At 39.6% G+C, this 12,066-nt stretch overlaps 3 protein-coding genes and 1 long non-coding RNA gene across 4 annotated transcripts; all 4 read right to left on the bottom strand.

The window, feature by feature from the left end:
* Positions 1-494: 494 nt before the first annotated feature.
* Positions 495-1,295, bottom strand: LOC141019756 (P2Y purinoceptor 13-like). Its single transcript, XM_073494758.1, has one exon. The coding sequence runs from the start codon at positions 1,293-1,295 to the stop codon at positions 495-497; it is 801 nt and encodes a 266-aa protein (XP_073350859.1).
* Positions 1,296-1,363: 68 nt separating this feature from the next.
* LOC141008554 (uncharacterized) lies at positions 1,364-2,863 on the bottom strand. The gene is made up of 3 exons (XR_012180084.1): positions 2,777-2,863; positions 1,648-1,722; positions 1,364-1,504 (listed from the first exon to the last, which is right to left on the bottom strand). It is a non-coding gene; the product is annotated as an uncharacterized lncRNA (long non-coding RNA).
* Positions 2,864-5,337: 2,474 nt separating this feature from the next.
* Positions 5,338-6,327, bottom strand: LOC141019745 (P2Y purinoceptor 13-like). The gene has a single exon (XM_073494748.1). It carries the CDS (start codon positions 6,325-6,327, stop codon positions 5,338-5,340), a length of 990 nt encoding a protein of 329 aa, XP_073350849.1.
* A 2,592-nt stretch (positions 6,328-8,919) lies between these two features.
* Positions 8,920-11,375, bottom strand: p2ry12 (purinergic receptor P2Y12). Its single transcript, XM_073490072.1, has 3 exons — positions 11,297-11,375; positions 10,667-10,930; positions 8,920-10,215 (listed from the first exon to the last, which is right to left on the bottom strand). Exons 2-3 carry the CDS (start codon positions 10,919-10,921, stop codon positions 9,379-9,381), a joined length of 1,092 nt encoding a protein of 363 aa, XP_073346173.1. The 5' UTR covers positions 10,922-10,930; positions 11,297-11,375; the 3' UTR covers positions 8,920-9,378.
* Between the last annotated feature and the right edge of the window lie 691 nt (positions 11,376-12,066).

The following is a 12,066-nucleotide window of genomic DNA, read 5'->3' as shown; positions in this document are numbered from 1 at the left end:
GAAACAGCAAAATTCGAAAAAATCATCCTCTAATTTGCAAAAAAAGTTAGTATGCTCGCCCTATCGAAAGTAATTCCTGAAGACCTCTCTCCATTTTGTCTCCTGTTTTGTTTACCTCTAGCCTCTGTTTATTTCCACATCCACGCGCGACGTAGCCACGTAGCCCACACCGCGTCATCCTCTGACAAAAATACGCTTTACGTAGCCTAGTTCATTTGCTCAAAATAGTTTATGGAAACGCACAAGATTCGCATGTATTTTTTTTGCAAACTTTTGCAACATTTTGTGGAAACATGGCTACTTTCAAAACAATGTTTCGGTGTAAAAAGTACCATATTTGTCTCTGAGATTTAGTGGAGTAGAAATATGAAGTTACGTAATGGAAATACTCTTAATTAAAAAATTACTTAAATTAAAGTACGAATACCTCGGGAGTGCAGCACTTCAGTAAATGTACTTAGTGACATTCAACTGCCTGATGTTCTTCACCTGTGTCAGACTCTGCTCTGTGTTGAAGCCACTTCTGCTTTCTCTGCTGAGGCTGCTAAGAATGACACGGGCCCGTTTTGCGTCATAGACGTCAGTTTCTCCTTGAACTCCCTGCACAGAAAGACGTACAGAAGTGGGTTCATACAGATGTTTGTGGCAGCGAACCAGAGGCTGACTTCCTTGGCCAGCCTGCCTGTTATGTAGAAGCAGCTGTTATGGGATGAAAGGGCAACTTGTTGAAAGGTGTACGGGATCCTGACTATGTGATACGGTCCAAATGACACAAAGAACACAATGACAATGAGAAAAACACGCAGTTTGATCTTCTGCTTTCCCTGGTTGTTATTGCTGCCGGAGTTTCTAAAAGACTGGATCACCTTGTGTGTAATGCAAATATAGCAAACCGCAACGACCAGACTGACAAGCCAGAAGAACACATTCAGGTAAATCACTACGCTCTCGTGGAAGTCGAGTCCAGCCGGTCCTTTCAGGTTCATACATGTGGTGATCGTTGTCAGATTGGCTACTGATCTGTTACTTAAGATGATATTTGGTATTGCCCCGCTTCCAAAGTGTATCACCCAGACTGAGCATGACACCACTTTGCCGAAGGTCAGATTACCAAACAGCTTGCTCTGGGGTGTCGTGATCTTGAAGAAGCGGTCCAGACTGATCACACCCAGCAGAGTGATACATGTGTACAGTGTGCTGTAGAAAATGGGACTGACATAACAGGAAATGATGTAAATTGTTTTTGATACGTTCTCCAAGTTACCTGCGCCTTTGACTGGGAGGGTCAAGGTCATGATAATGTCAGCGGCTACCAGATGTTTCAGGTACACCACGAAGGTGGAAGTGGACTTGAGGTGCAGCGAAACCCAGGCTGCCACACCGTTCAGCAACAGAGCGACGGGGAACATCAGAAAGTAGAGAACTGGGACGGCGTATGGGTTGTAAACGAAGCTGGGGCACCCCGAGTCATTTTGAGATGTTTGGTTGGATGACATCACTGCACCTGAGGAAACACAGAAAATCAACTTTTCAAGAAGCATCAGCTTTTATGTAGGCAAGGAATAAATCAGATTCTCCCTCTGAATAAATGCAGTATTATTTGGACAGTTGATAATAATCAATAGCAAATATTTTGACTCCACTCACTGTGCTGGTTCGTGTCAAAGAGAAGATCCTCACGTTCATCCACCGTCCGTCACTTATCCCAGTCAGGGTGGCAGGCTGAGCAAAGCAAAGGGAGCAGTGTGCTGTTTGTGTGGTTTACCACATAGCAGTATAAATACATTTGTTTTGAAACAATCTTTTTATTATAATCTTTTCTATTATATATGCATGCAGCTTTCCGACACTTCTATTCAGTGATGTATGGGTTGCAAAAAAAATGATCATGATACAAACTGATGTCGGGATATTAAGTAAGATATTTGATTTTCCCAAATCTTTTATTTTTATTGTGCACTCCAGGGAATATTTATCTAACTGGTGTTGGTTTATCTATTTTAAGAACAACATTTATCTGTTGCTACAAATGAACCCCGTACAAAAGGAAAAAAAAGAAAGTTTAAATACTTTTGAATACAAATTTAAAGTTAAAGCTGCACTATTTAGTTTTGGAAAAGAAATTCAGGAATTCGGAAAAGTAATATCAACAATATTGCTGAGATAATAAAACAAATTCAGAAATATTTATCTTTTCCATAGCTGAATAAACAAACTCAGAGGAAAATAAGGTCCCCAGAACACTGTTTGGAGCTAGAAAGGTGGCAGGGTCCGCCAAATATAAACAAAGTAAAACAGTATGAAACTGTGTTGTCCTTTAAGTTCATGAAAACAAAGAGAGTTTGCTTACTTAGTTTGTTCAGGCATGAAAATCAATCAATGAAGATTTTTCCCCTCTGATTAATAATAATTTAATCATGCTGCCATAAAAAATCATTTTAATTTGATGACTTATCCAGCTCAGTGACAATAAATTTACAGAAACAGCTCATCTTCTTGCTGATGGTGCCGTTCACTTACAGTGTGCAGCACATATAGAGGCATCAGTATTAAATCAAATTAAAGCCATTTCTTAGCAGTATTTCCTAGCTGTTCAAACAGTAGTGACTCTATAGCTTCCTGAATGTAATATTAATAAATATAAACTCATTAAGACCTTCCACAATAATCCAATTGTTTTGTCACTGTGCTTTTTTTGTGAGCATTTTAACTACAATATCACAAACTCGTGATGCAGATGTAGCCTAAATAAAAACACATTTTGATAATAACTTACATTTGATGGCTCGATTGTCTCGTCTCAGTCACAGAGCTGCGTGAAGACATGTGTGACAATGCACTGATCTGATGCAGTAGGAGCTTAAGAAACACTGTTAATTTACCTAGCAAACAAATCAACATATGAGCTGTGATCAAACAGGCAATTTATCAGGAGGTATGCAAAAATAGGAAAAGCTCAGTGGTCTTTAGCCAAAAGCAAGAACAGATGTCATACAGCCAGCCCACAGTCTAAACACAGACAGGATGAGGGAGGAATTGGATCGTGCTTTCTTAAACTTCCTTCAGTCTGCACACGACTCTCCTGCCTCAACTTTGAGATGGAGCTGATAAAGTAAGCATTTAGGTTGTTTTAAGACACGACAGCCCTGCATGTGTGATGTTATTTCCACTAAGTCATTAGCTTAACAAATGTTCCCCATATGGATGTACCCTTAGCTCTGAGTATCATTTGGAAGGCTAAATACACATCATTTGTTTCCCTGCTCACCATGGTTGTGTTGGTTGTTACTGGCAGCGGAAAGTACATTTTCCTTTAAGAAACACTGTAGCAGCAACTGATGAATCTTTGATTTAGAAACGCTGAACGGACGGGCTATTTTTTTGTATTTTCTCTCTTTCAGTGCTCTTCATGTGTTTGTTTTCTCCTAATAACTTGGGTAACTCTGTTTCTTGATTGGCTAATTGATTAAAAGACTGATTGATTGACTGCACACTCTGAAAAATGACTATAAAGGGTGACTTTAAGTATTTCAATTACATATTACTTAAGTTCAATGTGAAGGGTCACAGTTAATGCAAAGTGTTTCTGTGATGTTGAGTCAATGTGAATATATGAATCAACTGAGTCTAATTAAATAGATTTAAAGGAGACTTAATAAACATAATGTTAAAACATCAAAGTAATTCATTTCAAATTGTTAAAATTGTTATTCTAGCTCCTGTTATTTAAGTTGTACACACTAAATATGACCTTTTACACTGAACTCATGTAATAGAATTAAACAATTAACATGTAATTGAAAATACCTAAAGTCACTGTTTTAGGCAAATTCTTCTTATTTTTTAATTTTTTTTTTATGCACCAGTTACTGCAAGAATTGAAAAGCTGGTTCTGCAGCAATTGATGCAGTGACATCATGTGACCAAAAGGTGGCCTCAGTGATTAAAGCCTCATTAAAAGCACTTACAGGCTTTGATGGAGCTCATTTAAACACATGAAGTGCAACAGCTCAAGAAAATGGTTGGATTTCAGTTCCACTTCAGTCAGACCCATTAGAAATCTTTGATAATGTTTTAGTGTCTGTTAGTGACCAAAACTACTGTTGCACAAGCGGTGTGTATTGTGGTGACGTGTTTTATTTCACCGCTTGCCTCGGAGTTTATTACTCAGAGATAATAAATTAGGAAATTAATTTTGCCAACTGAGCAGTGCTTTTTATCAGCAGAGTTATTAAATACGGATGCAGGATTTATGAGAATTGTTGTGGCAACATTAACGTAACCATTAATTTAAGAGGCCCACACTTTGTAGGATGCACTTATACAGAAGTATCCGTGTCGTACCACCAGCTTCTCTCCTCATGCTCTGAGATTCCTCAATCCACCCTCCGCCCTCATAAGTTGTTTTTTATTCTTTTCTCTTATGTAGCATAACGGGACCTCAACTAAGTTTTGGTGTTGTAAAATTACTAATAAATTATCTTTTAACCTTTATTTTGTCTCCTTGAAGAGAAATATGAAGTCCAGTAATGTTGCAGGCAATATAAGGAATAATGATGAAGAAGATGATCTATAAACAGTGATGGAATGACACTAAATACATTTACTCAGGTACTGAACTTAAGTACCATTTTCAGGTACTTGTACTTTACGCGAGTATTTCCCTTTATACAGGTGACTTTCACTTTTAACAAAGTGATGTTTTAACACGATATCTGTAGCATGACTTTGTGCACTTTTTACAACACTGTCTATTAATTCACCCAAAAAACTTTTATACTTTCCATCACATTTACCCCTTAAAATCCCATGGGGAAACAAGACTGAGTTACATTACTACTCAGACTGTTGGTAAATGGTATCTGCGGTGAACTCATCACACAAGAGACGGAACAAAAGACGACTTCAACATTAGATTTATGGATATACAAGTACATACAAATATATAAGTCTCACAATAACATGGGATAAAAACATGGTGTTGAGTTATGAAAACTTGAAAGAATGTACTTACATAAACATATACATAAATGTATGTATACTGTATATCTATGTAGTATTAAGACACATCCCTGAGATTTTTACATAGAATTTCTGTGTTATTGTGTGTATCTGTGAATTAAATTGGCTAATCTATAATATGTTGTTTATTTATCATGTTTCTACCTTTTTTCTCCTTAGTCTCAATAGATGCTCATCTTCATTTGGTCACCAGAGGGCAGTACGATATAAAATGTAAAGCTCCAGAGTTACTGTAAAGCTCTCCTGCTCCCTACTTTATTCATGTTTGTCATCCAACAATATAAAAGCACAGCCTAATTAGTGACTGATGACATCTTATTTCTCATCTCTTTCATCTGAATACAACCTGACACAGATCCCTCTAGCTTTCATCATGTCAACCAGTTTGTCTCTGTACTCCCTGCACAGGCAGATGTAGAGAAAAGGGTCCAGGCAGGCGTTAGTGGTCGAGAGCCACAGGACGAACTCGTGGACCGTTATCACCCACGCTTCATCGCAGGCGTCGATGTCAAAGACTTCATTCAGTGTGTATGGAATACGCATGATGTGAAGAGGCCCAAAACACAAGAAAAACACAAGAAGGATGAGGAAGACTCGGAGCTTGGTCTTCTTCTTTCCTCGGCTGTTGTTGCTCCCGGAGTTTCTGAAGGACTGCAGGACTTTCATGGTGATGCAGATGTAGCAGAACACGATCAGGATGCTGACAAGCCAGAAGAGGGCCTCCATACACACGACCACGTACTTGTGAAGAGTCACACCTGCTGGACTTTTCATTGACATACAGAAGTCTTCTGTTACATTGACGGGAAGCTGATCTGTCAGAATGATAGTTGGAATAAGTGTCCCGCCAAATAACACCACCCAAACCAAGGCGGACATCACGAGACTGAAGACCACATTTTGTCCTAACAACTTCCCGCACGGTCGAACAATTTTGAAGAAGCGGTCGAGGCTGATGAGACCCATTAAAGTGATGCTCGTGTACAAACAGGTGTAGAAAATCGTACTCGAGAAACGGCAGTCGAACGCCTTCAAGCCCAACCACGTCGCCGCTTTGGGAAGCATGCTAGCTGCCCTCGGCGGGAGCGTCAGCGTCAGAAGCAGGTCAGCAGCCACCAGGTTTTTGAGATACACTATGAAGGTGGAGGTGGAGCGGAGGTGCAGGGACACCCACGCCGCTAGCCCGTTGAGCAGTAACGCAAAGGGGAACAAGAAGAAGTAAAGGTACACGACAGACAACTTTGCGGTCACAGCGTCTAAAGAAGCACAGGTAGAGGGGATGAGCGCTGTGGTGTTGAACCCCATCATGATATCTGGAAAGAAAACACATACAGACATCAGAGGAAAAACTGAGTTTATAGCCCGGTAGACCACCCATATCTGCTGCTTTTGATTCTTATTTCTTATTATGTTTCAACTAATTTTGAAGTAAAATGAGCAGATGTGATTATCAATTACTTTGATTTAAAACAAGTCCCCATCTACTTCAGTTGTTAAGCAGAATGCTGCAACGCTGTTTTGCCGTGAAGCTCCAGGAATGTTTTCTATGCAAATTCCCCCGACTTTCCTTCACCATTCGATTGAGCGGGTAATGACTGAATTTTCATTTTTGGGTGAACTTATCCTTTAAGTGCTGGAGGATCACTTACTGATGTGATAAAATAACATCAAGCTTTAGTGCACAGGGGTTTTAGAGTAAATGACTGGGGTGAGCTGAGGTCCAGGACTGCTTTAAATGTTTCCTGCCTGCGCAGTCAAACATGATTTGCATGTGTCATTAGTTTGAAAGACATTTTTTTGTTACAAGGATTTGGTTTTGAATGCACCACCAGAGCATTTGAATGCATCCTGGATGTGGAAACTGACACTTCCACTTTTGACACATATATGACGGAAATTATGTAATATTTGGATTTGTTTTCACTCAAAACAAACTGGATTATATTTATATATTTATTTATTTTTTGTCACATAGACACATGATGAATACACAACGTTCAGGGACTGTTATTAAAGCTACAGTCTTTTTTGCACAGTGTTTCAAATCTTTTATCTTCTTTGCCTCCTTTCTTATTGGTTTGGATTTGATAAGTGTAAAAGTTTCATCTGATTCACTTCATCAGTGCATTTTATGCATTCAGTATTCACTGGTGTAGTTACAATGAATGAAGAATGACAGTAATAACTACGGCAGCAGAAGAAAAAACAAGTGATGGTTCGATTTTTATGACCAAGAAACAAGAATTAATCAAGAATTAAAGCTTCCCAGCAACACGATTTTATCTTTGACCAATAAAATCTTATAAGACTGTGTTATATTTTCCTCTAATATCATGAAATTACAACATTGCTCAGTTTTAAGGTATTTCTCATCCTCCACAGAAAGACACAGGTGACTAAACCATATTTAAGCAAAGCAAATGTCCTCAAGTCATTTCACTCTAAATGTCTAATCAATATGTAGTTTGGATTCCTTCCACCACCTCTCAATCTAATCTTTTTCCCCAAAAAACGTTACGAAACAAACATAATATTCGGTCACTCACCAACAGTGGCTGTCTCCCTACCTCCACAGTGCTTGGCCTGAGGAATTAACAACTCCACCAGATGTATTAGCAAAGTGTGTCGGGCCTATTGAACCAGAGAGATGCAAATCCATGAAGAGTGCTGCAGCTGCTGCGGGGGGGGAAAAGGATTCAAATAACACAGATTGTGGAAGGCTGTGTGTTTTCGGGACAAGCTGATTTCATCTGTCCGTCATTGATCATCAATTCCCTGTTGCATCATTTCTACTGGTGGCTAGTTTTTCTCAAAATGTATGACATGTGTCTCTTGTTTTCACCGTGGAAAGATGCTTAAATTCACATATTTACTACAACAGTTGATTGATAAACTTGACGATAGCAAGAAATAAATCCCCTTCAGTCACGTTGATTATTATATTGAGATAAACATTATTATTTGTCTTTATAATATTGAGTTTCAAGATTTAGAGTTCATTTCCCAAAGACATTTTTAATGGTTACTTCTTAAAATGTGACAGATGATACCAGAAATTACAGCTCATAAAGTTTTTTTTTTTTTTTTATCTTAGTACATTCCCAGTGAGAAGTAGGTACTGTAAGTGACTATGAATCATACGTTGTGGCTGAAAGAGCCACGCAGGCTTTAATGTGTGAAATGTGTTGTTGTATCACATGATGTGGCACAAACCGCAAGACCAACAAACAGTGACGCTGTCGCTGCATCTTTACTCCATGAATTTCTGTAAAACGAGGCAGTCACTTGGAAATCCCCCGTTTACTGTCCTCCAGGACTTTCCTCTTCATCAGAAACAGTGATTGAATGTAATAAAGTACATTTACTGAAACACTGTACTTGAGTATAATTTTGATGCACTTGTTCTTCACTTGAGTATTTCCATTTTCTGCAACTTTATACGTCCACTCGGCTACATTTTGGAGGCAAACGTTGTACTTTTTACTCCACTACAGTTATTTGATAAATGTAGTTACTACATACTTTCTAGATATCATGCTGCAAAACAGCGTATTTTAAAATGGTCTGCAATTTGAAACACAGATTCTGATAATCAAAATAAATGATGAATATCAGCTCCGATAAGCGGCCAGGTCAATAGTCAGTTGACCCATAGCATAAAGTATATACATACATCTTCATATATGTATAATTCACTTTTACTTTTGATACTTAAGTGCATTTGATATCAGATACTTTAAGACTTCATAAATGAGGATTACTGTTAACGGCGCAAATGAACAAGACTAAATCACAAATGTCTACAGACGTAACATTTTGACACATTCACCTGAAGAATCAGATATTGATGATATTTTTAAGACTTACAGTCTAAAGACTATTAGAGGAGCGCTGCAATGTCCTTTTATGAGATTTATTTTCAGTTTGTAAATCACTGCATCACATTTCTTCTTTTAGGATTAGTAGCTATGAAAACATGGAAGAGGAACTTCATGTTGTTATGAGCTGGAATGGAGAACAGAAAGACAGAAATATGCTGTTGTCAGTTATTTCAGGTCTAACGCAGGTAAGTTAACTAAGTATTCATGTTTATACATGGTCACTTACAGGAAAATACTCTTCTTATGTCCACAAACAATAAAAAGTTGATTAGTTTAAGTTACAATGTTGAACCTGCAGATTTTGAAAGGCATGAGATTATATTTCATTTCCACCTCTGCCCCTGTCAACATGTTGATTGTGGCAAATGAGAGAAAATAGATCACTGTGTCCGTCATCTGTATTTACAGTCACATAGTACATAATCTGGCAACGCAATGTGCCAAATTAGAAAAGTCTTTATCATGTCCGGTGGTTTTATGTACATCCAGAGGCGACTCTTAGAGGGGTGCTGCCTGTGTCCGTGTCTGACCCACCACCTGTGATCCAGCTACAGGTACCGGAAGGCAGCCGCAGCGTCTTGAACAAAGTGTTCCTGAATGACTTACAGAGGAAGAAGTAGATGAGAGGGTCCAGGAGAGAGTTTAAGGACGAGAGGAAGAGCGTGCTCTCCTTCAGCTGAAAGAAGAAGAGTTTGAGTTTGCAGTCAAAGAGAACCCCTCGGGTCTGGCTCATGGTGTACGGCACACGGGCGAAGTGAAATGGCACAAAGCAGACAAAGAACACCGCCAGAACCAGGAACACATTGGCGCTCATTTTCCTTTTTGACTGGCCGGGGTTCCGAACTGTTCCCCCGCTTGGTGCTCGACATGAGCCCACGTGAGCCTTGGTGCGGGAGTAGGATCTGTACAGCTCTTTGGTGATCAGAGTGTAGCACACAATCACCGTCACCAGGTTGCCCCAGAAAATAACCTGACAGACATGATTCACCACCTCGTGCCAGTAGAGCCCAGCCTCTGTCTTCAGGTCACTGCACTTGATGTTTGGAGAGGTCGGGGTTTTGCATGTCAGGATCACATTGGGCAGACACAGAAGCAGCAGAAAGGTCCAGATGGCTCCAGAGAGGAGTTTGCGACGGGTCAACCGGGCCGCATTCGTCCCCCTGAAGGGCTTGATGGTCTTCCTGCAGCGATCGATGCTGATGAGGCCGAAGAAGAGGATGCTGATGTACATGGTGAGGTAGAAGAGCACCGAGGAGACTCGACACACGAATATACGCAGCCCAGTGGAGGCCATGTTGGAGTCTGCTAACACCTGTGGAAACACAGTGTTCAGGCTTTTACATTTTATTGTTTAACACGCAGATTGAAGCCATGAAGTATGTATATTTTCTAACTAGCCTCTCTTTGTAAACTCTAATTGTATTATTGATTATTAGATAATTTGCATATGCTTCATAGCTCAGTTGTAAGTCAATAAATAGAACATTTGGGTTGCCAAGTTGTGAAAAATCTTTAGGACACTTTGTCTTCTTAGCTGCATGACATCTGGGATGCATTTATAAACTATTTTAACATGTGTAACTTAACAAAAATAAGGTTTAATACCATTTATAATGAGTTGTTAACATTTATAACTAGAAACTTAAAGGGACAGTTCACCCAAAAATGAGAATGCAGTCACTATCTCCTCACCCCCGTGCTGATGGAAAGTCAGGTGAAGTTTTGTTGCCTAACCCTAACCCTTATAAAAAGTCAAATCAAACCTTGAAAGGGAACGTGAAGGTCATGATGACATCTGCGACCACAATATTCTTCAGGTATATGATGAAGTGAGACTTGGAGGGGATGCGGAAAAACACCCACACCGCCACGCCATTGAGCAAAAGTCCCAGCAGGAAGAGAAAGGAGTAGAGGACGGGAAAAACCACCGTCTTCAAAACGTTATCACGGGAACAAGTGGTGTTGGTGTGGTTGTGATTGATGGGGAACAAGGTTAGGGAAGTGGCATTTCTCTCCATGAGTGTTTCCTGAAAAATAGAAGTGAAGTCAAAATTACTCAAAACAAACTCTTGTATATGTATATAAAGATTTACTACTCTCTCTATATATATAAACACACACATAAACATATTGTGCACATGTTCAATCTATGTCAAAAAGTGTCATATTATAAAATACATTCCTACAAACAGAATTCATACGCTGTTAAATCTGACTGTAGCCTAAATCGAGGAAACCAATTACCTGAAAGTTACCAAGTTAAGTAACATTTACAGTGCACACTTGTAGTTTTCATGTCTTTATATAAACTGCCTGCCTAAAATCAAAATAGAGTCCAAATTTGCTCGCCCAGATTTACTGTAATAAACACCATTTGAGGATTTGTTACCGACCTGTTAATGTTTCTGCTTGGTGTCAGTGAAGTCCCACTAAGCTCCAAGCTCAGTTCTTGTTGGGATTTCTGGTCCCTCTCTCTCTCTTGTATTCTGTTCAAATGCGATCTGACACTAACAACACCGTCAAAATGTATGTGCAGGTTGGTGACACACAAGCCGCAGGATGACTTTCTCTTTTTCTTCTCCTTTCTGCTTCCTGTCATGAGGAAAGGTTTCAGACATCTGCATCCTTCCAGCTCTATTTTAAGAGACGCAAATACGTCCAGTTCAGTGTATTAATTGGCACCAGAGGGCAACTGATTGACAGCAGTTAAACACGGAGTTGTTAAAAGCTAAATGCAACTTATGAACAACTAAAGCTGCGTGGCAAAGGACACAAAACCGCGGTATCTGTCTCATAAAACGTATAAAGGTCATCACCCTCTGAGCGATCGGCTATAACATCGACAAGTTGTTTTGATAAAAGTTTTAAGATGCTATAAATACGTGGCTCCTCATTGTCCTGCTACATGAGATGAAGCTACGCTAAGTCATACCAACATGTGATTGTGGTCCGTGGTCCATTTTAAACTTGCTTAATTGTACGGCGATGTGTGCGGGAGAACCACCATCAGTCAGGGTTATGCAAGGCAGAAATTATTTGTCAGACAGTGACTCATTTAACACATCCATCTCCTTCACCCTCCCTTGAACTGCTCCCTATCCCAGCATGCACTGGGCAAAAAGCAGAAAAGCAATCTGGACAGTGTCAAGTCAGCAACACAGTT

Source organism: Pagrus major, chromosome 2 (assembly GCF_040436345.1).
Source record: "Pagrus major chromosome 2, Pma_NU_1.0".
Classification (NCBI taxonomy): domain Eukaryota; kingdom Metazoa; phylum Chordata; class Actinopteri; order Spariformes; family Sparidae; genus Pagrus; species Pagrus major.
The sequence above is the reverse complement of the archived record's forward strand: the minus strand, read 5'-3'. Positions and strand labels throughout refer to the sequence as shown.

What these genes read in the sequence shown, in the direction of transcription:
- LOC141019756 (XM_073494758.1), bottom strand. Translation starts at nt 1,295, where the DNA reads ATGACCTTGACCCTCCCAGTCAAAGGCGCAGGTAACTTGGAGAACGTA.
- p2ry12 (XM_073490072.1), bottom strand. Translation starts at nt 10,921, where the DNA reads ATGGAGAGAAATGCCACTTCCCTAACCTTGTTCCCCATCAATCACAAC. An exon ending in CCTTCACGTTCCCTTTCAAG is followed by an intron (nt 10,216 to 10,666) that starts GTTTGATTTGAC and finishes GTGTTTCCACAG; the next exon opens with GTGTTAGCAGACTCCAACAT.
- LOC141019745 (XM_073494748.1), bottom strand. Translation starts at nt 6,327, where the DNA reads ATGGGGTTCAACACCACAGCGCTCATCCCCTCTACCTGTGCTTCTTTA.